The sequence below is a fragment of the Phoxinus phoxinus genome, assembly GCF_949152265.1.
Source record: "Phoxinus phoxinus genome assembly, chromosome: 25".
Lineage (NCBI taxonomy): Eukaryota > Metazoa > Chordata > Actinopteri > Cypriniformes > Leuciscidae > Phoxinus > Phoxinus phoxinus.
The window spans coordinates 10,196,108-10,223,586 of record NC_136900.1 but is presented as its reverse complement, the minus strand read 5'-3'; the positions used below and the strand labels follow the sequence as shown (position 1 = coordinate 10,223,586).

The 27,479-nt window shown below is 39.0% G+C and overlaps 3 protein-coding genes across 7 annotated transcripts in view; 2 read left to right on the top strand and 1 right to left on the bottom strand.

Annotated features, from left to right (window-relative positions):
• Positions 1-5,516, top strand: part of ap3b2 (adaptor related protein complex 3 subunit beta 2) — a 29,195-nt gene extending 23,679 nt beyond the window's left edge. Inside the window, 9 exon segments of the mRNA XM_079604368.1 lie at positions 115-286; positions 556-643; positions 754-863; positions 1,329-1,557; positions 1,636-1,720; positions 2,309-2,406; positions 3,060-3,074; positions 3,786-3,924; positions 4,273-5,516. Of these exon segments, the coding sequence (XP_079460494.1) occupies positions 115-286; positions 556-643; positions 754-863; positions 1,329-1,557; positions 1,636-1,720; positions 2,309-2,406; positions 3,060-3,074; positions 3,786-3,924; positions 4,273-4,423 (1,087 nt within the window). The 3' untranslated portion in view covers positions 4,424-5,516.
• A 486-nt stretch (positions 5,517-6,002) lies between these two features.
• Positions 6,003-20,665, top strand: cpeb1a (cytoplasmic polyadenylation element binding protein 1a). Of its 5 annotated transcripts, none has more exons than XM_079603158.1 (13): positions 6,003-6,138; positions 6,239-6,269; positions 6,749-6,842; positions 9,133-9,315; positions 10,958-11,163; positions 11,260-11,533; positions 13,186-13,299; positions 14,335-14,424; positions 15,306-15,442; positions 15,525-15,723; positions 17,372-17,466; positions 17,550-17,630; positions 19,572-20,665. In XM_079603158.1, the coding sequence occupies exons 2-13, from the start codon at positions 6,255-6,257 to the stop codon at positions 19,680-19,682; spliced, it is 1,599 nt and encodes a 532-aa protein (XP_079459284.1). In that variant the 5' UTR covers positions 6,003-6,138; positions 6,239-6,254; the 3' UTR covers positions 19,683-20,665. The 5 variants fall into 5 exon arrangements, with proteins under 5 accessions (XP_079459284.1, XP_079459286.1, XP_079459285.1 ...); XM_079603160.1 differs by having other exon boundaries at positions 6,020-6,138; positions 11,278-11,533; positions 19,572-20,661; XM_079603159.1 differs by having other exon boundaries at positions 6,053-6,269; positions 11,278-11,533; positions 19,572-20,661.
• On the bottom strand, positions 20,663-27,246 carry sv2 (synaptic vesicle glycoprotein 2). Its single transcript, XM_079603163.1, has 13 exons — positions 27,022-27,246; positions 26,375-26,431; positions 26,118-26,279; positions 25,573-25,735; positions 25,337-25,458; positions 24,161-24,324; positions 23,935-24,015; positions 23,722-23,817; positions 23,544-23,632; positions 22,556-22,683; positions 22,359-22,454; positions 22,057-22,216; positions 20,663-21,341 (listed from the first exon to the last, which is right to left on the bottom strand). Exons 1-13 carry the CDS (start codon positions 27,083-27,085, stop codon positions 21,158-21,160), a joined length of 1,566 nt encoding a protein of 521 aa, XP_079459289.1. The 5' UTR covers positions 27,086-27,246; the 3' UTR covers positions 20,663-21,157.
• Positions 27,247-27,479: the final 233 nt, after the last annotated feature.

The following is a 27,479-nucleotide window of genomic DNA, read 5'->3' as shown; positions in this document are numbered from 1 at the left end:
ACCAGCCAATTATCAATTATATATCTAAATATATTAGTCAATTATCTTGTGGTTATCAATTATTAGTCAAATTTTGATCCGTTTGTCTCATGTTTTGTTCCATCATGCCCACAGTGAGCAGAGCAGCGGCGCCGAGGACCGGAAACGAGGCAGGAAAGCGGTGAAGAATCAGAAGAGCGCTTCAGAGTCAGAGAGCGAATCAGAGAGCAGCGAATCAGAGGAGGAGGAGTCGGAGGAGGAGTCAGGGGAGGAGTCTGAATCTGACACCGACATCAGGAAGAAGAAGGTTAGACTAGTTCAGAATGGGATACTAGCTTACTACTTAGTCGATACTGTGCAGAATATATCATATATTGTATACCGATTGCTATTTTTTTAAAATAATAAATTAGTAAAAGTTTATTATCTGGTAATAAACATTTCTAAAAGTAGTATGCTACTGTTGTCACATGAATCAAGGTGTTAATAAACTGTGCTATTTGATGTTATTCACCTCTACTTACTACTTTATGCACAGATGAGAGTTCATCCATGTATTTTTCATGTTTCGCTCAGACGCCCGTGTCAAAACAACCTCCCAAACAATCCAAAAAAGAGAGCAAGAAGGAGACGCAAGAAATGTCTTTGTTGGATCTGGATGACTGTGAGTAAGACATACAAGTTCAAATACTAAAAATGCTTGAATGTAAAACCATATAATCTCTCTCTCTCTCCCTCTCCCTCTCTCTCTCTCTCTCTCTCTCTCTCTCTCAGTTGAACCGACCACAGCAACAGCTCCGGTGACTCCAGTTAACTTCATGTCGAGTAGCCTGGTTTCTGATCTAGAGGGTTTGTCACTGACCGACTCCATTCTGGCACCTACAGTGAGTTCTGGCCTCAGAGTACAATAGTAAATTGCAGTAAATGTACTTCGCTGTTTCATAAAAATACAATAAAAACAGCTACAAATACAATATTTTTTTCTATTTGTATATATTTTAAAATGTGATTTATTCCTGTGGTCAAAGCTGAATTTTCAGCATCATTACTCCAGTCTTCAGTGTCACATGATCCTTCAGAAATCTAACAAGAATCTAACATGATGATTTGCTGCTCAACAAACATTTCTGATTATTATCAATATTGGAAACAGTTCAAGAATCTTCGATGAATAGAAAGTTAAAAAGAACAGCTTTTATTTGAAATCGAACTCTTTTGTAATATAGTTCTTTGAATACTGAATAAAAGCATTCGTTTCCTCTAACTGACCCCAAAACCTTTGAATGGTAGTGTATATAAAATTTCGATTAATTTGATATATAAATCAAATCTTTTCTGTTTTCCAATAGACCATTGCACCTTCTGGTTCGATAAAGATGTATGAGCTCCTGCATCGTATAAAGGGCGAGGGCCTTGCGGTTGAGTACTGCTTCAGCCGGCAGCCCTTTAGTCCAGACCCCAACATGGTGGCCGTCCAGATCCAATTCACCAACAACACCAACTCCGAGACCAAAAACCTGCACATCGAGGAGCCCAAGCTGCAGTCCGGGATGAGGGTCCGAGAGTTCTCCGAGATAGGTCCGCAGCCCAGCACAGAATGAGTTCTTCTACAGGAGCTTCACGTTGATTTTTGTTCTATTTGCGTTGTTCTTTCAGAGGTGTTAGCAGCAGGTGATTCGGTTACTGTGGTGATGGGCATAGATTTCTGTGATTCTACGCAAGCAGCAAATTTCCAGCTGTGGTGAGTGTTTAAGAGGAGCTGAATGATGCACTTCAGACACTTCCTGATGCCTGTGTCTTACACTCAAAATTACCATTCTTCACATTTAGAATTTAACTCTTTCCTTGACATTGATGGAACTTTCCGGCTTTCCGTGTTTCCGCTGTTATACCGTAGGGGGGCGCTATTACTCACCTTCTGAAAGAGTACTGAATCTCCTGATCAAAACACATGCAAAGAAGCAGATGCATTTGTAAAATAATGCGATCATCAACATTAAACAGCATATAAATCAAAACTGCCTAATGTTACTGAATGAAATGAGCTATAGGGTTTGAAGCTAGAATAAAAAGTTTTTTGTTTTGTTTCTTTAAAGTAGAGGGTCTGTTCTTTCTTTTGATATATTGCATATTCAAATCTTCATACAACAAAATATTTTGTGAAATGATCAAAAATGCTGGTGGGGAAAGAGTTCAAGTATTTCTATATGCAAATTACCTCCATTATGATTGGCTAAACTCCATTTATACTGTATGACTGGGATCAGTTCTTTGACTCCAATTTCCTATTAGCTTTATTTACTGTAAAATGTTTCAATCTCTTTCTCAGTACTCACACCCGCAAATTCTTCGTTACGATCCAGCCGCCCGTCGGGGAGCTCATGACACCGGCGTTTCTGACAGAAAACGACTTTAAGAAGGAGCAAGGTGAGCGAACGTCAGCACTTTCTCATTTTAGCACTCACAGTCTATCGATTGCTCCTTTTCCTCAAAATGTGTGTAATTTTTTTGGGGTGTCTCTGAAATTATTTTTCAAGGGTTTATATGAGGAGGAGAACACTTTTTATGTCTGTCGTTCATTATTCATGAAGTATGGCCCCATTTTTCTGTTTCATGGCTTTTATCAAGGCAGAATCCTAATTTGCATACTTCTATTGTGCACTAAAAAAACGTATCTTAATACCACAGACCCCCTTTCTCTTGTACTGCATGTAAGCATTAGCTTCTAGTTAAACTGATTAGCTTAAATTCATTATTACTTCACCATAGCACAAAGGGGTTGCGTTATATAGCTTCAAAAGCATGCACAGATGCACTGGAATTAGTATGCCATCCATATAATTTTGACATAATTTCAACATATTACAATATTGAACACACTAAATTGAATCTAGCATATGGAACGGATAGTGTGCGAATTGGAATTCAGCCCACGCTAGTTAGTTAGCATGCCGCTAACAGCTCAGCATAAACCTGTCTGTCAGTTTAGCATATAGTGTTAACGTATTTGTTGAAACGTATTAGTTTAACATACTCATGTCTTCCTCTTCCATGGGGTTGTTTTGACGCTGTTTCTTTAGAGAATCTTTTGGATGGTAAGTTTCTCTGATGTTGCCGATTAGCATAGCACTTACAGTCACCTCCTCTTCCCCTTTAGTCCCTGGATTTATTTTTGTTAGCTGCACACCTCCTTCCTGTCTTCCTGTAAATGCTTTTGCTTCCAGCTGCCTCTCCCTCTTAACACAGTCTCCAGTTATTGCCTTGACGACTGTTACCATGACTATGCATTTTCTCATGGCATGTCAAGGTAACAACTTGCAGCATCTCACTAGGAATGTGCCTTAGAAACACTGAACCCGTCCGATCGACCCTGAACCATCACAACACTCTTGAGACCAGCACGCTCAACACAGCTCACAAAAACTCTTGTCTACTGTATTCATAGACTGCTGCCTTTCAAGGTGGCATCTATAATGGCTTTTAAGCTTTAACGTGATTGAATCGAAACACTCATTGTGGGCAGCAGCTCTGTTAATGCACGACAGACCAACAGAGTCTGACTTTAGTTTTATGTTGCTAAGCTAACAACAACATAATTAATTTAATTAGATGGAATTATTTCCTGTTTATGCTCTTCAGCGCTTGGTCTTGGTATTTTTTGGTCATCATTTTGCTGCCTACTGTTCAGTGCCTTCACATCTGGAGTGCAAGTGTGATTCCTAAAAATAGTTGTTGATTAGGTCAGCACAGTTAGCATTTTCATTAGCTTTCAGCTAATCTGACGAAGGGATGCTTTCTTTTTGCAGGTAAACTGATGGGAATGAATGAAATCTCAGAGAAGTTGTCGCTAGGAGAGAAATGTGTGAATGAGCACATCATCGTTGAGAGAGTCACGGCCACCGCCAACTTGAGCAGGGTACCCTGCGGTTCAGATAAAGAGTGCAGGTAATACACACACACTTACGTGAATACAGTGTCCCAAATGAAGACTTTAGTAATGCAATGTTGCATAAGGGCTTTTCACACGGCGCTTAACCCTGTGTTATTGTCGCTCTGAACCCCGGGTAAAGGAACGTTTCACCAGTGATGTAAAGTATTTGAGTAAATGTAATTAGCTATTATACTTAAGCATATATTATACTGCAAGTATATTTTGATTTACGCTTATTATTTGAGTATGTAAAACTCTTTTATTCTTCACTTTTCTTTACTTTGCTGTCTGTTTTTCTGGCCTGTGATCTCTTGAAATCTCAGTACACCTCCTCCTCCTCCTCCTTCCGCTCCTGTTTACAGATTCGCAGGTAAAACGGTCAGCAGCGGATGTCTCGTGCTGGTCACCGTCGCTACGAAGGAAGGGGTCGGAGCTCAGCTGACGGTCAACTGTGAGAAGATGGTGATCGGCACGATGCTGGTTAAAGATATTCTGCAGGCCCTGTCGCAGTGATGGCGCCCCCTACAGTCAACACCCTCCTACTGCTGCTTACCGCACTGAGTCGCATCGCTGTGTAGATATTTCCCCCGCGTGGACTGGCTTGTAGCATCAAAAATATAATGATGTCAGAACCACGACAACAACAACATTCAGGGCCCCGTAATCAGGATGTTCCTCTTATGTTCCTCTGTTGAATGTTGCATGGCATCAAAGACAGTCAGTGCACCATAAACCTGCCGAATTACTGCACAAACCTGTGTCAGTTTTAGTTTAGGATCTCTTTAGGATTTACAGTTCATGCTCAAAAGTATTTGGACACTACCTTGTAATAACAATCCATCTGCTCAACGAAACGAGACTAATAATCATCTGAGTTATTAATTTGCTTTCAGATCAATCGTTGCCTTTGTGATCTTCCTAAAATTAACGGAAGCTCAGTGGGGTTTATTTTGAACGTTTAGCTTTCACATATTCTGAATGTAACATCTTGCATCTGATCCCAGACCACATCCCAATGACGACAGCAGATTTGTTTCCAGAAACCACACCAAAATGGTTTTGAAAACATGAACTCTCTGGAACATGTTCATATTAGTATCATAATGCAGTCAATTTCTGTTGGTTAAGAAAAATCAAAAGCTCCAAAACACATCAGTATGAATTTACTGCCTTCATCTCAGATTGTGTAGCAACCTCATCTAATCTCTCAAAAGGAAATGTATGTCTTCTCTTTTTTTGTTTTGTTTTTTTGTGCAAATGTGTAACTACTGAATCTAGGACTGGTGTTCATCAGCTTCTTTTTTGTGTGAAGCTCTCAGAGGAGTACAGTAACTCATAATCCCATTATTTTAGATATTTAAATGCAATCTGGAGCCGTTTATCTTGATGAAGACTCCATTAGTAGTTAGTTTTAGACCTATTTTTAGTTATGATGATGATGTGCTTGTTGGCATACACCAGATCTTCCTCCTCTCCCAGGTAAAAATGAAATCCAGCTTTACTGACTCATCTCTGTGTGACAGTGGGAAATCATGTGTTGTTTGAATATTATATCTCTATTTATTATAAAGAGTTTTAAATGTCAATAAAAGAGAACACACACTCAAATGAAGATGTCTACTTTTATTATTTAACTTGATGTGAATTATTGTTTATAATGTGGATTGATATTTATGCAGGCTAGTCACGCATTTTATTCCAGTTGGTGTATTTATGAAATGCAATTTCTGTATAGGCCTATTATATACGAATAACATAACATTTCCGCCATTATTGTCTAGAAAAACAGGAATTCAGTGAGCACATAGCCTTGTGACAACATGCCCCAATAGCGGTCACAATGTAGCCTAAAGGGCTTTTCAACCCAATTTAAATAGTAAAGCTATTTGAATGTCAAAACAATTAATCGAACGGCGATTTTTATAGGCCATATCTGAGGACAGAAATTGTTTAAATAATTTATTGTAGACATACATTGTATGTAGCTATAATTGAATACAAATTTAAAACGCAAGTATAAAACTACTGTTAGAGAAAAAACATTTTAATTACTATAATATATAACCCCTCGTGAGTCGTGACAACTTCCCGTGTGACAACTAGCCCCGACCCCCCACTGTATATTGATGGCTCGTTCTCTGCGCGTGAATGTTCACAATGTGCGCGTGATGTGCTAATGCTGAGCTCATGCACCTGTTCAACGCAAAATGACTCTCTAACGTGTTCAGGTTTGAATCCTGTTGTGTCGTGCAGCAGCGTTACACTCATTTTGAGCGGACTGAACTGTAAATTATAAAGTAAAAATTGTCGTGTTTTTGTTTTTTATAGCTACATTTAGACGCTAATGGATTTCTGCAGGGTAAGAGACATAATATATGTGTATGAAAAAGTCTTAAACTTTCAGTTTCATTTTGTATTGGCGCGAACTGTTTGCACCAAACATTTGCAGCTTAGCTCTGTATAATAAAAATACTGCAAACATAAAGTAGCCTACACAAATTGAGGCAAACAACAATGAAAACATAGAAGAATAAGAAAATATGATGAGAATTAAGGCATAACATTTTAAAAAATAAGGGAGATAAATAATATAAAGAACACCTTGCTGTTTTAAGCAGTGAGTTCATTAGCTTTTGAGACACAGACTTCATGTTAATAGTATGTGGAGTTTTTCATAGTTTGGTAGGTTCTTGCTTTATTTTTCAGCTGTCCCAGCACTTTCTTTAATTATTTTAGTTAACTAGTTACAAGTAGACTTAAAGGAAATGTTCAGCCATTTTGTCAGTTCTGTCACCCATGTTCGCATAGAACAAACTGTCATACTGTTTATTTTAACAGAGAGTGAAAAATCATAGTCATGCTACTTATGGAGACCCTGGAGCTCACAGGGCAAATGGGCTCTTCACAGGGGCCAACCAGCAGAACTTCACAGGTGAGACTTCACACACACACACACACACACACACACACACACACACACACACACACACACACACACACACACACACACACACACACACACACACACACACACACACACACACACACACACACACACACACACACACACACACACACACTATAGTTAAGACTAAAGGTCCCAGTAAGGTCAACATAAACTTAAGCAATGAGCTTGAAATCAACATGAACTAATATGAATAGATTCTTTGTTAGTATTTTGTTTAGAAATATAGTACTTGCTCATATTCTGAAACGAGAGTTTTAGACTAGTGTGACTATTGTCAGACTAAAGTTAACCAATATACAAATAGCTATTCAAGAACCTGCAGATGCTCGAATCTAATGCACTCTTTTCGCTATCCTGATAATCTACTTTTTTTCTAACAATGTGAAAGTGACAGAATTTCACTTTCACATATGTAGCTTGCAAAAGAAAAAATAATTTTAGAACGGCAATGAAAATTGTCTCAGAACCGTATACCGGTATTTAGACATAGTTAATTTATATTTATACTGTATATATACTGTATATAGAGTATACATAGTTTATAAATTATAATTAAGAAATTATTTATATAGTAGGATGATTAAATTTTATCTAAAAACGTTTTTGTTATGTGAACATTAAGGGAACATTCTATTTTATAATTTTGCACATATTATGAGAACGCTAATTTTGAATGTTCTCTTGAACGTTCTGAAACAAGTAGTAAAATTTAAAAAACATTATTCGAATGACAAATTAAATCATTTTAAAAAACCGATGTGTAAGTAATGTTTTTGTGTAAAATAGATGTTTTGAGAACATTTTTAAAGACTTCGGTAGGCTTGCACCAGCCATTCCTAAGTTCATACTTAAATTAGAACGTAATGTCCACATTTATAGATAAAAAAAGTATTTATTTATTATGAATGATTTTATATGATATATACAACACTGACCGATGAACACAAGGACGTGCTCGCGTGTTGAAGAGCTACTTTCAAAGTAATCTATTTACATAATGTTCTCTCTCTTAAAATAAAAGCGAGTGTAAATGTCATTATGATATAGATATATTGAAGAATGTCGGCAACCAGACAGCTGATGGACCCCATTTACTATTACATTAACTATTCATTTAATCGCTACCAGCTATAGCTCAATAAATTCCCCACTGGAAGGGTTTCAGGACAAGTACGGTGGGTACAACTCAAGTCACTTTATGAGCTTTTATTGCACACACATACACAATAATCATCCACAAACTAGGTAGCCTGAATGCTATCGCTACGCTAGCCTGTAAGCTGGATATTAGTGATGTTATTTAGCATGTTAGTTCACAAGTTAGGTTAGGTTAGGTTAGTTTAGATAGGTTGTAAACCTGCAATGAAAACACAAACACTAAAATTAACTAATGAAATTACACAATCATGTGATATTAATTCTTGATCTGAATTACTAGCAATGCTAGTTTACAGTCACTCACCGGCAAGGCGTACCAATCCTGACCATCAATTGAATGAAAAATTGAACCTAAAGGCGAGACGCCCGCGCTCTGTAACTAATTAAGCATACACAGGCACACAGTCTGGAGACCAGGAATGATAATAAACGAACCTGTAACCTAGTAAGATTATAACATATATGAAATATAACATAAATATGCCTGCATGTAGAATAAGGCGGTAAACGTACAGCTGGTGCAACAGGCCCCTGATTACTTTGTTAACGTTACTTGACGGACATTTGTTCATAACTTAGAGAGAACCTTGCCATACGTTCTGAGAATGTTTCCTGTTAGCTGGGAACGCCCCTTTAGTCCGACACTAGGGTGTGTCTGGTACAGCCTGGGTTCAGCAGTGTGTGTGTGAAGTCAAATGAGCTGAATCATAGTGATCGTTGAAGCCCTGCCCCCTTCTGTCTGTCTCTCTGCTGAGTCAGGCCATGAACGGGAGACGGGCCAGAAAGACAGACAGAACACGTGATTCTCACACACACACACACACACACACACAGGGACGGGAGGTGGTGAGGCTGCTGTTCTGGCAGACCGAGTGTGTGTGTGATGAAGTGAGCATGGCTTTAGCACTAGCAGCAGTGTGTGAGGTTTCAGTGGGGCAGTCACATGTTTAACAGGTCAGTGATGAACACACAGCGGTATAATGACCTCCACTGGACCAACGGCAGGTCGGTATGGGAAACGAGGTTCGGTTGTGTGTGTTTGTGCCTCTGTAACTCTCTCTCTCTCTCTCTCTCTCTCTCTCACACACACACATAGATGGTTCGGGCTCAGGCTGCTCTCCGCTGGTTAGCAGAATGCTGTTCTCTCCAGAGCAGCAGGATCCCGTGGCTGTCGTGCCCAGCGTTGATGAGCTCAGTCTGGGCCTGTTGTCTCTGAGCCTCCCCTGCTGGACCCAGCAGCCCTGGAGCCGCCCTGATCCCCAGAGCTCGACCCACCCCGGTGAGTGAACCTGTGTGTTAAATGTGATGTTTACAGTGCTGAATGGCCGCTCCTATCTCTCTGTTCAAGCTAGTTTCAGACACTTTGTGAGTTCGTGAGTGAACTGCAAAAAAAACAGTGCGTTTGTCTCGATTATCTGAGGATATATGATATTTAAACAAAATATATGATATAAATAATAATATAGACTATATTTTATAATACAAATATTACAAAATTGTGTAAAGATAATAAGACTTGACGTCGAAGAATATATATTTTTATAAGTATAAGCCTTATTCATACTTATGTATTAACCTCAGTCAGTGGTTACATTTAAAAAAATATATAAAAAATGTGTATATATATGTTCTGGAAGGTCTGAGCTGTAGTGTCTCATATCTTGATTTCTCACTCATGACTAATCATTTTCACACCGATCACAGAGGACAAAACGCTGGATTCATCAGCGTTGGGATGCTTTCATTTTGACTTTCCCTATCTCAGATTACAAGCGTAAATGAGTGTGTCCATCCGTGTTTTAAATGAAAGCCATGATGTGCCTTAGGTTTGTTCTGACCCAAATCCTGTAAGAGGCACACACACACACACACACACACACACACACACACACACACACACACACACACACACACACACACACACACACACACACACACACACACACACACACACACACACACACTCATTTCTGCTGTCTCATCCAGCACTTCTCCCATTCATTCAGTCTTTTCACAGGAATAGAGAGGACAGTGTTATTTTTGTGCTACTATTGGCAGCAGATATAAATGCTCAAATAAAAAGCACGTCACCCACCCTGTCTGCCATTTTTGGGAAAAACAGGTAGTCCAACCCTAAACTCACAGCACTGGTTGAGCCAGAAGTTGGCCAATTTCTAAAATGTAGCTATTAATGCTCATTATACGCAATTATGTCAAGAGCTTAAAATAATTGTGGTAACACTTTAGTTTAGGGTCCAGTTCTCACTATTATCTAGTTGCTTATTAGCATGCATATTACTAGGATATTGGCTGCTTATTTAATTCCTTTAATTCTACCAATAACTAAACTTAACTACTTTACTATTAATAAGCAGTTATTAGGAGTTTATTAAGGCAAAAGTCGTAGTTAATAGTGAAAATTGGACCCTAATCTAAAGAGTGACCATCATTGTGATCAAAGCTGAATTTTCAGCATCATTACGCCAGCCTTCAGGGTCACATGATCCTTCAGAAATCATTCTAATATGCTGATTTGCTGCTCAAGAAAATTTCTGATTATTTTCAATGTTGAAAACAGTTGTGCTGCTTAACATTGTGGAAACAGCGATACATTTACATCTTTGCTCAATAGAAAGTTCAAAAGAGCGGCATTTATTTAAAATAGAAATATTTTGTAATATTATAAATGTCTTTAGTGTCACTTTTTATGAATTTAATGCATCCTTGCTGAATAAAAGTACTAATCCCAAACATAGGAACAGTAGTGTAAATAACTTTTTATATACATTTTCATCATTTTGCCAAGTTATTTATTTCCGTTAAAATGATATGCCAATTAAGAAATTAAAGCATGTAGTTATAAAAAGACAAACTTTAAAAAAAGTTGCTGTCAGTAATTGACATTTTTAATCCTCCTGCAGCGTTTAATTTGTTCGGTGCTTCACGAGGCGGTGATTCGGTTCAGCCGCTGGCTTTCCAGACCCATGATTCTGCAGCTGGAGCAGATCCACTGGAGCGCTTCTCTAGTCTGATCCCAGCGCTGGAGCCTCACTCTCTGCTGCACTCCGGATCCAGCAGTCCCGTCAACTCCGAGAACAGCGTGTTCTCTTCAGGATCCGAACACCTGGTGAGCCACGACATTCCGATCGGATGCGGAACTCAAAAGAGCCTTTCAACCTTTCAAAGATTCTGTTCTCCACAGTAGTGATAGTGTGGTCATTAGTGTGTCCGTCTCCATCAGGCCTCTCTTAGAGTTTCAACCCCGTCGCCCCTGGTGCTGCCTGAACTGCAGGCGGAGGGTGTGAAGCTGGACGCTGTGTCCCGTTTGGAGCAGAACCCACTAAACACCTTCACGAACGCTCCCAGTGCTCAGGCTGAAGGGTCAGTGTTTGGGTGCTGGTCCACAGGTCCCATCTGGCCCGGCTGGGACACCTTGAGCCTGAACAAACCCTCGTTCTGCATCGAGAGAGAGGCCAAACTTCATAAACAAGCTGCAGGTACAGTTACATTAGCCACCTATGCTAAACTATTAGATTCAATAAGCATGATAATACTCAATGTAACTTAATTCATTCATTTTGCAACATTAACAATAAATATTGTATAAAGCGCTATTTAAATGTGACGTAAAAAAAAAAAAAAAAAACACTCAATGGAACAGATAATTTGGGGTGCATTTTTAGAAGGTAAACTATTTTTAACTTGACGTGCCATCTTAAAAATGTGACGCGAGTCATTTTTTATACAATGCCATATCAAATTAACCCTATATAAAGCCATACTGTATCATCAAGGCTTAAAAATGATCAAAACTGCTGAAAACCTGTTGCACACAATCTACTACATGCCTTCTGTCACTGATTTATAGTTATACAATTTTTCAACAAGTATAAGGCCTTTTATTGTAATTGTAAACATTCAACTTCAGGTCTTGGTTCACGTGTATTTTTGTTGTGAAATCTTTACGGATTAAAAAAAAAGTAAAAGTAAAAGTTTCTTTTCAGATCTGAAGTAAAAGTGAGAATAACTTTTTTTATTGTTAGTAATATTTCAAGATGAACATTTTCAACATATTTTCTTGATTATCCATATTTAGAAAAATCACGTTAAACTTTGAATATCAAATATGATACATCAGTCTTTTAAGTAACGTTTATTTGAACATCTCTCAATCATCATTGTGTTGTACACAATCACTGTACATGAAAACTACAGAGATTTGATCATAAAACTAAGCAATTAAATCAACTTACTAAGACATTATTTGGCAGATAGTGTTACAACAGAGTTATATGCTTTTTTTAAGTCAAGTCATCTTCATTTATATAGTGCTTTTAACAATGTAGATTGTTTCAAAGCTGCTTTACAGAGATAAACGTATAATTTAATGTTTTGGCTTTATAGCGGTTCTTGAATAATGTTATTTCCAGCTAAAGTTAGTTTTGATTGATTCACTTCCGTCGAAAGGATAATTTGTTATTAAATTAGGGGCCGCTAAGACGACACCGTTCTCTCTAAACAGACTTTAAACGCGAACCTGTGAGAAACGCTGATGGCGCACACGTGCGCATCAAGAATGAATTCTATAGTTATGTGCGTTTGAATATATGTTCGCATGTTTGTGATTCCCTACAAACCAAGCTTAAACAAACTACTTGTCCTGCCTATAAATTTGATACAGAATTTTATTTTATTTTATCACTACGGGGAGATACGCGAATTTTCCCACAATGCTTTATCTGTAGAGTGGTAAAGGGATCCTCCATAGGGAGAGGCTAGTTGGCACTTCAGCACTGCGTTGAATGCAAGTAGTCTGTTATACTGTTATAAAGATTTACATTACAATCATTTCATCTAACTTTTTGGACATATAAATAAGCATCTACATCAAATAGTTGTTTTGAAAAAAGTGTTTTTTTCCTCCTCAAGTATGAGAGCCATATTCTCACTAGATCATACTTGCAACCCTTTTTAAAAAAATCTTAATTAAAGTGTTCCAATATTTTATTTTAAGTATTTCATGTCAAGTTTTACATGGTTAACATGGTTAAACATTCAAATGCATCTTAAAACTCTTGCATTTAGTTGCTGCACTCTGTCTAGCTGTTATTGATATTGTAGTGACTTTATGAATGACTGCGTCTCACAGCCGTGAATGAAGCCACTTACACCTGGGAAGGGCAACTTCCTCCACGCCACTACAAAAACCCCGTTTACTCCTGTAAAGTGTTCCTGGGAGGTGTGCCATGGGACATCACAGAGGGTGAGCTGACAAACACACATATGAGATGGAAATTATTATTCGGTATCATGCGTCACATCAGAGGATGGTGATGAAGAAGAAAGGAGATAGATATATTTCGAGCCCTTTTATTAAAGGGGCCATGACATGGATTTTTTTTTATTATTATTTTAATATGTTCCTTGAGGTTCAGTTATACATGTTAATAAAGTTTAAAACAAAAAACACATTTTTCAACCTTCATTCTGATTTCTCATGTCATGAGAAAAACCACAATTACATTGAACCATGTTCCCCTTTAACATGTTCCCCTTTAACAAAAACCAAAAACAAAGAAGGTAATAAAAGAATATAAACTCAAAAGTTGGAGAAAATGTAACGCTTCCTTGGTCAGTAGCATAAAGACAACACATGAAACTGAGGCTACGTTTACACGTGGATGGCTATTTTCATAAACGGACATATCACCCCTCTACGTTTTCAAAAATAACATTGTGCACACCTGTCAGTTTTCAGAAAAGTGATCGAACACGAACCCGTCTATATGCTGTCGAGAGCATGCCAAACCTGTAGGTGGCAGTGTCACGAGAAGCTCAAGCCCACGTTAGCCAATCAGAATCCCGAAAATAGTCACATACTGTGACGTCGGCTGCCTAAAACTCAGTTTTTCTCAGTTTACATGCAAACTAAGTTTTCCAAAATCTCCACTCTGGCCGGAGTTTTTAGAAAGAATCGTTTTCAGAGGCGAATTCTCCGTTTGCGAGTAAACGAAGGTCACAAACGAAGGGAAATGTCTTTCAAACATTTTTCAAAATGTACGTGTAAACGGGGCCTGAACTGCAAACTGAGGAGGGTTAAATACAGGGGTAAAACAAGCCACAGGTGGGGACTAATCAGTCAACTAATGAGTAACCATAGGAAAAAAAATAGAAATGGGAACAAAGGAAACAGGAACAAAAACAACATGTTTGCGGTGCAAACTACAAAGCCCATGAAAATAGAACTGAACTGAACACAAATGATTTGTGAATGACCATTTTTTCTCTCTCTTTGTAGCGAGTCTGTTGAACACATTTAGTGTGTTTGGTCCATTGAAAGTTGAGTGGCCTGGTAAAGATGGTAAACACCCACGCTGTCCTCCTCAAGGTAACAGTTCCAGATCTACAATTCAACAACATCCAACATTAATACAATTTAAATTCGATTTTTATAATATTCTAACTTACATATTTTTTTCATTATTCATAGTTATGTCATATATATATATATATATATTTGAATATATTCATATATTTGAACATTTATATTTTCTAACCAGCATTTTTGAAAAAAGTTACCAGGATCAAAAGTTATCAAATTATTTTTGATAATTTTCACAAAAGTTTCATGGTCCCCAGAATATTTTGTTGTATGAATTTCTGAACATCCATCAGTCACTCTAGTCACTACAAAGCTTCATGCATTCTTTTTTAATTTTTTTTATTGAATGTGGGTATGTTTTATAAATAAAGCAAAATTTTTAGCAAAAAGCTGAGGAAATCACATTTTTGTCAAAGACTACATCCAGATGGGATTCAGAACGATGATCAAAACACAGATGGAGTAGATCAAGTCCATCAATACCCCAAAGCTTCACAGTCCTTAAGCTCGTCCTGGGTCGACTTTTCATTCAGTAACATTAGGCAGTTTTGATTTATATTTTGTTTAATATCGATGATTACGTTATTTTACATATGCATCTGCATACATGTGCTATGTAGAGATTCTCTACTCTTTCAGAAGATGCGTGATAACGCCCATGAATTTTTTTACTTCCACGAATAATAAGTTCCTTTTATGAACAAAAATGATTAAATTAATAGAAAATGCTTCAGAGGTTGTAAATGCAATGAAAAATACATGTTTATTGTGATCAATAAATTACCACACAAGCAATAAGTATCAAATATTATACATAAAACACACACATATATACCGGTATATATTTTTCAAGTAAGTGTTACAAGCGATTGTTTGTGTTTGTGTAGGTTATGTGTACCTGCTGTTTGACTGGGAGAAGTCAGTGAAGATGCTCCTGCAGGCCTGTACTCAACACCGCCTGCAGTCTGACGATTATCTCGAGTTCTTCTACAAGCTGTCCAGCAGGCGGATCCACAGCAAAGATGTGAGAATAACATGCACTTACGTAAACACACTGTTTTCGCCCCCTGTCCTCTCACCACGTTCTCTCCCTTCTTCTACTGCAGGTGCAGGTCATCCCGTGGGTGATCTCGGACAGCAATTTCGTCCGTTGTCCCTCCCAGCGTCTCTGCCGCAATCGGACCGTGTTCGTGGGCGCTCTGCACGGGATGCTAAATGCAGAAGGCCTGGCCCACATCATGGACGATCTCTTCGGAGGGGTCACGTACGCAGGCATCGACACAGACAAGCACAAATATCCCATAGGTTTGTGCACACTTCTTTCATTTATATTAAAGGGGTGGTAAAGTATGATTTCACTTTTCTAACTTTAGCTAGTGTGAAATGTTGCTGTTTGAGCATAAACAACATCTGCAAAGTTACAACGCAAAAGATATTTGCTTTTAAAGAAAAGGACTACAACAAACTGCTGGTAGGGACTACATGACATTCCTCCGGGGTTAGTGACATCAGCAACCCTAAAATGTACATAAACCCGCCCCCGGGAACACAGTCCATGTTGAGAAGAGGAAAGTTGTTGTATAAGAGCACATTTGTGAGTCAGCTCAAACTTTAGCATCTGTCTTGTCACATGCAATAGGAAGTCACTCTGTGTGCATCTCACAACAGTTCCTATACCAGTGATTTATAGATCACCATGACATAATATGCTAATTGAAGATGGTTAACTCCACATCAGCAACATAAATTCATCAACTAACAATTCAGAGACGTCCTGTTGCATTCTACATGTTGGCACTTCTTCTTGAGTCTCTCCATCTGTTTCTGACTCTGTTTTGACATTAAAGACAGAACAGTTTCTGTCATTTTAGTGTGTCTGCGTGAGGTAATCGCAGCTGCTAGCACACACACACACACACGCACACAAAACGGTGCGTTTTTTGCAAACCCTCAAAAAGTGACAACTTTAACATGCTATATAAAAATATCTATGGGGTATTTTGTGCTAAAACTTCACACACACACTCTGGGGACATCAGAGATTTATTTCAGATCTTGTGAAAATGGCATTTTACCACCACTTTAATGGTGGTGTGTGTGCACACTTGGCAGGTTTGGTTAGAATAAAAAACTCTAGTGTGATTGCTCTGTTAGTGCGGTTCATTTGAATAAGTGTGAACGCTGCCATCCGAACCCTGGTATGCACCAAACAAGAGTCCTGAAAAGATGGGTCTCTGTCTGCTTACAAACGAACTCTGGTTTGGTTTGAATGATATATGAACGCAACACCGACCCAAGACATCTAAACAAACTAAAAACAGGACCATAAAAAGGACTGTCGCCAAATATACGACATAAAAGCCATTGGTTTTGTTGTTGAAAATGATCGTGTGAACACCAAGTGAACCAGGACTAGATGTATCATTTAATTTTTTGGTCTAGTCCAAAACACTAAGGCCGTGTGTCCACCAAAGCATTTTTAGGCAGCTGAAAACGCCTAGCTGTGGGCGCTTGAGAGCGTTTTGGCAGTGCAGTTTTTTTTCAGTTGAGACGCTTCGTTGCTATGATACAGAATATCCGTTGGTCGATGAGGTATTAGTCCCGCCCTCCTCCACTGTGATTGGATGGTTGGGTAAAAAGTGACAGTGATGAGCGCTGCGTTATACCCAAAGTTGAACATTCTTCAACTCTCGGCGACCTGTAAAAACATCTAGCCCTCAGCAATTCAGCGTGAAAAAGATGCTCAGCACCTCGTTTTCATTCTGAAAATTATTTGATATCTTTTCTCTGTGCCGTTATAGTTGTGGTGTGAACTCTGCTATTCTTTTATATTTAGAACGATTTTTAGAACTACATCTTTATCATTATCGTTATAGATATTGTCCTTGGTGTGAATGGGCCTTCAACATATTTCTACTCCCATAGAGTGAATGTGTTGCATTTGTTCGTCTAGGTTCTGGACGAGTGACATTTAGGAGCCAGAGGAGCTACTTGAAAGCCGTGACTGCGGCGTTTGTGCAGATAAAAACATGCAAGTTTACCAAGAAGGTACAGAAGAGCAGGACTCGAATATACAGCCTCAAAGATCATCCCTGTGTCTTTACCTCACTCTCTTTTTGTTCCCTCTGTAGATCCAGATTGACCCGTATCTGGATGACTCCATGTGCCAAATATGTAACAGTCAGCCCGGCCCGTTCTTCTGTAGGGCCCAGGTATGAACATCATATCAAGAGTTACAGCACAGGTCACTTTGTTTCAGCATGATTCTACCCTTTGAAGGTGCGGTAAGTGATTTCTGAGAAAGCTGTTGAAAGTGAATCACTCCGAGCAGTACAACACACTTGTAGCTTATCAACAGTAGGGGGCGTGTCCATTTATGATGGGGGAGGAGAGTGAGTGAGCCAATCAGCAGTAGGGGGCGTGTCCACTCATGATATGGGGGAGAGAGAGTGGGCCAATCAGCAGTAGGGGGCGTGTCCACTCATGAAAGGTGGAGAGAGAGGGAGCCAATAAGCAGTAGGGGCCGTGTCCACTCATGATAGGGAGAGAGAATGGGCCAATCAGCAGTAGGGGGCGTGTGCACTCATGATATGGGGGAGAGAGAGTGGGCCAATCAGCAGTAGGGGGCGTGTCCACTCATGATATGGGGGAGAGAGAGTGGGCCAATCAGCAGTAGGGGGCGTGTCCACTCATGAAAGGTGGAGAGAGAGGGAGCCAATCAGCAGTAGGGGCCGTGTCCACTCATGATAGGGAGAGAGAATGGGCCAATCAGCAGTAGGGGGCATGTGCACTCATGATGGGTGGAGAGAGAGTGAGCCAATCAGCAGTAGGGGGCATGTCCACTCATGATAGGGAGAGAGAGTGGGCCAATCAGCAGTAGGGGGCGTGTCCACTCATGATAGGGGGAGAGAGAGTGAGCCAATCAGCAGTAGGGGGCGTGTGCACTCATGATGGGTGGAGAGAGAGTGAGCCAATCAGCAGTAGGGGGCGTGTCCACTCATGATAGGTGGAGAGAGAGTGAGCCAATAAGCAGTAGGGGGCGTGTCCACTCATGATAGGGAGAGAGAGTGGGCCAATCAGCAGTAGGCGGCGTGTCCACTCATGATAGGGGGAGAGAGAGAGTGAGCCAATCAGCAGTAGGGGGCGTGTCCACTCATGATGGGAGATGAGAGAGTGAGCCAATCAGCAGTAGGGGGCGTGTGCACTCATGATAGGGGGAGAGAGAGTGAGCCAATCAGCAGTAGGGGGCGTGTCCACTCATGATAGGGGGTGAGAGAGTGAGCCAATCAGCAGTAGGGGGCGTGTGCACTCATGATGGGGGGGTGAGAGAGTGGGCCAATCAGCAGTAGGGGGTGTGTCCACTGATAATGGGGGAGAGAGAGAGTGAGCAAGAGCGAGATTTAAAGAAAGAGAGATCGCCAAGAGACATTAAATAAGAGAAACGGTAAGAGGAATATCGCTGGAAAAAGAAAAGTGATGATTAGGCAAGAGCTTTAGGACCCGCGTTAATATTAGAAAAGCTTTTCAGCTCTGGAGAGACCGAAGCGCTTAGGCCTAAAAAACCTGAGGTTGTGTTGTTTCTGCTCCATTCTTGGGTAACATTGGTTTTGCTGTTTCACGGGACCAAGATATGCTGTTGATGTAATGTTAGCTACAGTAACAGGACAGTTTTGAGTGTCATTGTTTGTCTGGATTCATTCATCATCTTCACTTTATTTTTCGCAAAGCATTATTTTGCTTCGCTTCAGCTATGATAAAGCATCCACCCTTGCAGTGAGTGTTTGTGAAGGGAGGAGTGTGTTTGTTTAGGTTGATTTTAGATAATTAACTGTTTCTCAGAAATCACTTTCTGCACCTTTAAGTCTATTTTCACATTGTGTTATTTTACTGTACAATTGCATTATCAACGTGTCACTGAACATGAACAATTTTTAAACATTGTTTGTTCAACTTTTTCAATGTAATTCTTTATTGTGGCCATGTTTCTAATAAGTAGGGCTGTGAATCTTTGGGTTGACAGCGAATTGATTCGATTATTGATTCACTGGGTTAAGTTATATATATATAATGTATGCCAAGCACCTAACAAACCACACTCATCACGTATTGCACTTCTATGTATATTTCTTCAACAATTTTCTTTTCTTTTTCAGGCTTGTTTTAAATACCACTGTCGGTCATGCTGGCATTGGCGTCACTCTCTGGATGTTTTGAGTAGCCATCAGCCACTCATGCGCAACCAGAAGGCCCTGAACCCCCACTAAACCCAGCGTCAGTGGCGTGGGGAAGAGTCCGGACCGAGTTCACTGTTTCTTGAAAGGATGTTGGTGTGAGTCTGGGGGGAAACAGGGGCGACTCACTTGAGGAGGTTATTGCGTTGTATTGCACTGCTCTCGTTCATTAAGGCTCTATGCACACTAAAGGGTTCGTTGATGCTGAGCCACTTGCACAGTTAACCAGACAGCCATCGCCATGGATATCCGATTTTAAGAGTTGTATTTTAAAATTTGCATGAACAGAATATTAGTTTCTCGCAGTTTTGACCCTCTGCAGGCAAATGCCAGTCGGTGCCTTCGGCTTCTTTTTTGTTACCAGCTTTTCCAGGCCTTTTTTATTTTATTTTGTATTATTGGCTGGTAAGCTGGTGATTTTTAGAGGTTTCTTTTTTAAACAGATTTTTAAGTTGGGCTGTCTCAGTGTCTTTTCCTTTAGGGCCTTTTTATTTAGTTTTTTTTTAACACTATTAAATGGTTGATGAGCATCTTGGCTTGTAAAATGCTCCAGGAAGTGACATCACAGCTGGCTGATGCTGTTGCTTAGCAACCACCCCGCTGCACCCCGTCAATCATCCATTAGATTGAATACAACTCTTGTTAGCAACTCTGGATGTCACTCTGACATCTGTGCTGTACATAGTTTTTATCAAATCGTAGCACTTTTTTAAACACGGCACTAGGGAAACGTTTGCCAGTGGTTTTAAATTTGTTTGTTAGAGCAGATCGAAGTGAAATCCGCATTGAACTCCGCATTGAGTTTTGTATTTTGCTTTAAACACTCCTAACCTTAGTTCAGTATATCTGCACCGCTCTGGTTTCTCGCTGTGCCAAAGAGCATCATCTCTTCCTTGTTGCCTTTTGCAGCCGCTTTTTAGATTTTCAAAGTCTCTACCTCATTACTCTGCAAGTATTGCCATGGTTATTTACAAATGTTCAGATTGGACAAAATAAAGTTGTTGAAGCATCAATCCATTGGCTGTTCTGTTTATTTTGGTGTGCAAACATGAAAGTATTAGAAAATATATATAAAAAATATCACTCTAAAGGGAATTATGCAATAAGATACAAAAAGTCAACTGAATATCCTATGAATTAATTTAGAAACTATTAAAATTCATTAATACCATAAAAAAGAAAAAAAAGAAATAAAATAAAATAAAAAGAAATTATGATAAGAATGTATGACTTATTATACAAATATATCACATTACAGAAGTCAAATTGGTTGAGGAAAGATTTTGAACTTAATATTTATACAATTTAAAACATTTAATTTAATAAGGCTTTAAGCTGCCAATAAGAATTACTGATACTAAAGATTTCAGTACAGTAAACATGGCAAAAAGTGTGTCCATATGCATCTTTTCAAAGTGCACTTGTGCAACATTAAGGCAAAACTGCAAATTGTTAAGCTCTTTGGTTTGGTATTTTGGTCCCAGAATGCCTCGCTTGGCTTGGCTGTATCATGTCAGTTCAGTCTGTTTAGTTTGAGGCAGGCGTAGAGCCGCCAGTCCTCCTGCCAGCAGGAGCGCAGACACCATCAGCAGAGGTACGGCACAGTTGGAGTCCACCAGCTGCCCAAAAACTACATTTCCCATGATGGCTGCCACGCGGCCCACTCCAGTGAAAACCCCCAGAGCTGATGAGCTACAAAACAGAAACTGCAATTAATATATTTTTTGCAATTAATATCATTTCGTTCTCCGAATTCTATTTAAAGAAGCCATATTCTACACTTTCCTATTTTATTTTCATATAAAGTTAGTCAAAGTTTCATTAAGGTCATTATTTTTTAATTGTAACTTTTTTTTTCCAGTCTCTAGACCTTTTTTGATACTGTACATTTATGTAACTATGCAAATAATTAAGATTTAGTTTGATGTTTTTGAAAGAAGTCTCTTCTGCTCACACAGGCTACATTTATTTGATCAAAAATAGAGTAAAAACAGTAATATTGTGAAATATTATTACAATTTAATATTTAGAACTGTTTTCTATTTGAATACATTTTAAAATGAAATTTATTCCTGTGATCAAAGCTGGATTTTCAGCATCATTACTCCAGTCTTCAGTGTCACATGATCCTTCAGAAATCATTCTAATATGCTGATTTGCTGCTAAAAAAAAACATTTCTGAAGGATCACACTTAAGTAATTCAGCTTTGCATTGCAGTTTTTTTATTTTATTATAATTTTTCACAATATTTCATTGTATTTTTAATCAAATATATGCAACCTTGGTGACTTCTTTTAAAAAAAAGATTTAAAAAAGCTTCATTGATCCAAACATTATGATTGTCTGACCTCTGCATGTGAGATCAGAAGTAATATTACAAGAATACAAATGAATATTGGGGTTTACCGTAGTTGTGTGGGGTAAAGTTCAGTCCCCACCACGTCCAGGGCGTTCCAGGAGATGACAGAAACGCCACTGAACACGCAGGACACGATCAGACTCTGAGTTTTGGTCTTCACCATGTAGATGACAAACACGCTCACGCTGGACGCCAGCAAACTGACGGCTACCGGAGAGGAAAAAAAATCATTATTATAGATAGTGCCCTTTATTAGTTCTTTAATATTTTGCAATAATTAATGTGGTGATGAGGTATATTAAGCTGCAAACTGTGCCATTCAGTAAGTAAGATAACTTGCTGTACTAACACAGCAGAATTTTCCCGCCAATTCTGTCCATGAGAAGGATAGTGAAGATGTTTCCCGGCAAGTTTGAAGCCGCAGTTATAAAACCCTCCATGTATACTGCAAAAAACATAAAGCTATTGTAAAAAAATACTTGATCATGACAGCAAAAGAGAAAAATAATGATCAGTCTCATTTGGTCTGGTTTTAGTAACATTAACCTGCAGTTTTGACTGGATAGCAGCTTTCATTCTCTGAGCTTTGGACTCGAGACGTGTTGGTGCATGGAGACCCTCCGTCCTCGGCTCTCTTAAAAAGCTCCGGAAACCACATCCATAACCCATAATACCTGCACAGAGAGGTTTACATCATTTAATCATACTTTTCTTCAAACTTATTTGTAATCTAAAATGTAGGTAGCTTATCATAACTAGAAATCTTAAAGGAACAGTAGCAAAAACGGCCTGTGTGGAGGTTAGCCAATCACAGATATAGTATAGGAGAGATATAATATATCCTACTTTACCTGCATACACCCAGTACACTCATGTAAGACAGAAAGCAACTTATACTGTACTATATATACCAAATCTCATCTCCTCATTGCTAATTTCATTGCAAAAATGTAAGCAGTATTACCGTCTCTCTCTCTCTCTCTCTCTCTCTCTCTCTCTCTCTCTCTCTCTCTCTCTCTCTCTCTATATATATATATATTTGCATATATATAGTATACTCACGTAAAGCAATACATATGTAACTATATTATCAGTTCTTTAGATATATACAGTAATTATCTCCAACCTTAACTGCATAAATACAGTATACTTGCTATAGGGGTGTATATACTTCATAGCAAATCTCGCCGCAAAATGTAAACTATATTAACGTCCAGTTCTAATCTGATAAATGCGACTATAAGGCATGAAGATATTAACATATTATAAACATTGTCATGATTTTCAGTAAAGCTGCTTTGAAGCTGTTTGTTGTGGAAAGCGCTATACAAATAAGTACATATATATATATATATAAAACATATTAAAGTCATGATATAATAGTAGCAAAATACAGCTTGTTGAATTCTAAAGGTCAGAGAGACCGGGAAATGGCCGTGTCAAACTAAATCATGACTTTGTTTGGTGTCAAAAACCTTGACTAACATAATAAGTGGACTTCAGAGAAAATAATCAACCTTGGTTTAGGTTTTACCCAAATGAAATGCAGAAAAATATAATCATCAGAACGACACTTCTGGAAGCCAGCGGTCCAACAAACAGCTGTCTGATGGGGTCCAGTGCCTGTAGAAGAAGCAGCGACACCATCAGGACCTCAGTAAGGCTAATACTTTCTAAGACAATTTTTCGATAACGTATCACGTGATCTGAACCTGTTTGAGTTGATGGCTAAACCGCTGACATCTTGAGCCGCTACTGGGTCTGTTTTTCTCTTCATCATCTTGGGGTCTGATCACAAGACCTAGAGCCTGTTAACACACGAGCATTCTCATCAACTGATCATCTAAATAATACACTTTTCCTTCATGAACAGAACATTGGGAAGGTTTGGCCTAGAACTCATCAAACATCAGAGATTTACGCACAGGAAATGGTTTTGTGGCATGTCTGTTGTTCAGTTTGAACATCTTCTGGAACACAGATAAAGCGTCCGCCTCACGTCCGGCCTGTGGAAAAGAAACACCAGATGAAATAGTGCCACTAAACCTGACAATCATTCGTCCGGTAACGGACCCAATGATACATGAAGTTCTAGAATTCACAACTTATTCGTTGAACTTTGGAATGAGTGAAAGTTGAGTCAGTACGTACCTCCATGAGGAACTTCGGGCTCTCCGGCATGAACAGTCTGAAGATAAGTGCTGATGACAGGCTGGGGACGGAGCAGAGGACCACGAAAAGACGCCAACTCTGAAAATCCAACCAGCCCCAATGAGCATTCAAAGATGTCCTGGGAATCACCATCCACGCCACACCTGGACAAAAACACACCAAATGCCTATTCAAATCAATATTTATGTGTGAATGTTCTGTGCACATAGCAATATATATATGTGTGTGTGCACTAATATATTTATATATTTATGGACATTTATGTATATACACATATAAATCTTATAATTATTAAGATGAATCGATTTGACAGCACTACCTTTATTTTGTGTTATACAATATATATATAGATATTTATATTTGGTTATGTATTTTTGTCAATCTTATTTTTTATAAAAAAAATATTCTTTACATTTTAAATCTATTTATATATCTTGTATTTGTATGTATGCGTTTATACATTTTTGGTTATATCTTGGCATAAAGTTATGTCTTAATGCGTTTTTATTTACATATCTTTTGAATGTTCATATATTAATTTTGGTTATATAAGTAAGTAAAGTTTATTTGTATAGCACCTTTCACAGACAAGGAAGGGTCACAAAGTGCTGCACAGTTATATAAAATAAACAATAAAATAAAATAACAACTGTACAAGTACAAACCTAGTACAACTCCACAACTGTACTACCATCAAATTCCTTAAAAATTCAGTAACAAACAAATCATATTGTTAGTTAAAAGCTTGTCCAAAAGATGAGTCTTTGAGTGTTTTTTAAAAGATTCCGCAGAACTAAACAGTTCAGCAGAAGGGACAGTTTGTCTAGTCTATCTGGACTAAATGAAATAAATAACTGGATGTCATCTACATAACAATGATAAGATAATGTTTTAAAACAATTCTTTCCAAGGGGAAGCATGTACAGACTGAACAGCAGGGGGCCAAGCGCAGAACCTTGCGGCACACCACAGGACAAAGGAACAGAATCTGACATGAAAGATCTTGTGGATGGACATGTTACATCCTGCGGATGTAATTTAGTCTTTATGCGTTCTATAAAGCAAATATATATTTTATGTCTATATATGTTTTACAACCTTCCAGACAGTGTTTTCGAGGCGCTCCTCTCTCAGCTCAGAGGATGATGGTTTTACCTGCTGCTAAAATATTTCCCGCCATCCAGAATGTGGCGAGAGCGCTGATCATAGCTCCCCTCCGCAAACGTGGTTGAAACTCGGAAAAATATGAGAAGATGACAGGAATGGATCCGCCGACCCTGAGAGCGAGACACAGATGCATTCATGTGATACTAGTACAGATGCTGTCTAAAACCATCTAAAAAATCTAAACCTTGAAAATGCATGTAAAAACTCTTTAGGGATGTGGTTACCCGACTCCACTGAAGAACCGCAGGAGGAGGAAGAGCCAGAAACTCGGGGCCAAACTGGCCACTGCCCCAAACGTGCCGTTCACCGCCAGAGAAATGACCAGAACGCTCCGCCTTCCTCTGCGATCAGCCAGATACCCCCAAACATAACCGCCCACCATCATCCCTGTCACAGGAGATGCTGGTTATCTTACTGAGCAGCATGAGAAATGATCAGATGACACAGTTATGTCAGCAGTTTCAATCTCTCGGTCAGTTATGCATTTCTTGTTAAAACTCTCACTGAAAACAATCAGCATGACTCTGCAGTTTTCAGACACCTGATAAGGCAAATACAATTCAAAGTTCAACCAAATAGAGAACAAACTGCATTTCTGACCGGACTTAACAGTTTACATGATAAAAAATGAGAAGTTAATGTTTCATTTTCCTTGTTTGTCTTAAACAGAAAAAATGTTCTCTTCTTGAAATGCAACATGATCATTACTTATTCTTTTTAACAGTTATTTGGTTAGAAAAAAGAAAAGAAAAAAAGGACAGATGATAACCCAGGAATATGCTGGCGGTGAGGAGCCCCATGTCGCCCGAGCTGAGCTGGAGGTCGCAGCGTGCCGTGGGCAAGAGGAACGACACACACAGGATCTCCACCGCATCACTGGCGTTCGCCCACCCGCAGACGACCAACAGGAGCCAATGGAAGAGTCCGAACCCTGCGGACAGACAGAAACACGAGCACCGCTGACCACTGCATATGGACAAACATATGAAACTAAATGTAGGAAAAATAATGTAAAGTAGAACTAACCAGCTTTCTCCACAGCCTCCTCATAGGAAAGTTTATTTCTACTGGACACCTGGTCATCTGATGGACACATCATATATCAGTAAACATCACAACATATATTTCCATCAAGAGGATCATCGATTTTTGGTCTAGATCTTGTATTGACAATGCATGAGTCCAGCGCTCTGTAAAGTCTCCTCCAGCACTTCCCAAAGACTTTCAGTGAATTTAAGATCTGGACTCAGAGATGATTCATGTGTGAAAATGATTCTTCATGCTCCTCACAACCATTCCTTCACAGTCTGAGCCTGATGAAACTGGGCATTGTCATCCTGTAATATATTCATGATGGCTGTTTATGAAATGAAAAGCTACACACTCCTACATTTAGGGTCAGAAGAACTGTTGCCAAACATATAACAATGTAGAAACATAATAATCACTGCAATAATGATCCGATCATAGACATTTGCCTCTTTAAATCCAAACAGCGACTCGGGCAGTGTATAAACCCCTCATGCTTAAGTTAATAGTCTATAACTGGTGAAAAGTGTTTGAGTCAACATACTCATCTACACAATCCACCGGGATATCAACCACTAACGTTAGAGATCCAGTAACGTTAATAATAAAGTCACACATTCTACATGATTAATAATGCATTTTACCGTCTTCGTCCAAATGAGTGGACGATAGCAGGGGTTCTGTATCTTCATGAGCTCGTCGAGGCATAATAACATTTCAGATTAAAGTATTTATGAGTGTAAACTACATGATCGTTGAGCAAAAGATTCAGTTCACTCCTGTACTTCTGTAAACAAACGCATTGGTGGGCGTGCGTGGCTTGTGTCGACGTCAGAGCAAGGCTCGCCCCTCTACACACTCACTTCCTCAATTGTATTTTTTTAGCACGTTTTTTTCATGTACAATTATGTGGCTCCATAACGGCGGGACTCTAACGTTATTCAATTTTTACATTATAAACTAGTGTATATATATATTAAAAAATTAAATAAAAAAAAGCATTACTTTGGGAGTGGTCTTGTGAGCGTGACGTAACAGCGCAAAGCCCGCCACTATTGACCACCGGGCGTCGCTGTTTCGCTATCTCTCTCTCTCTTCGTCT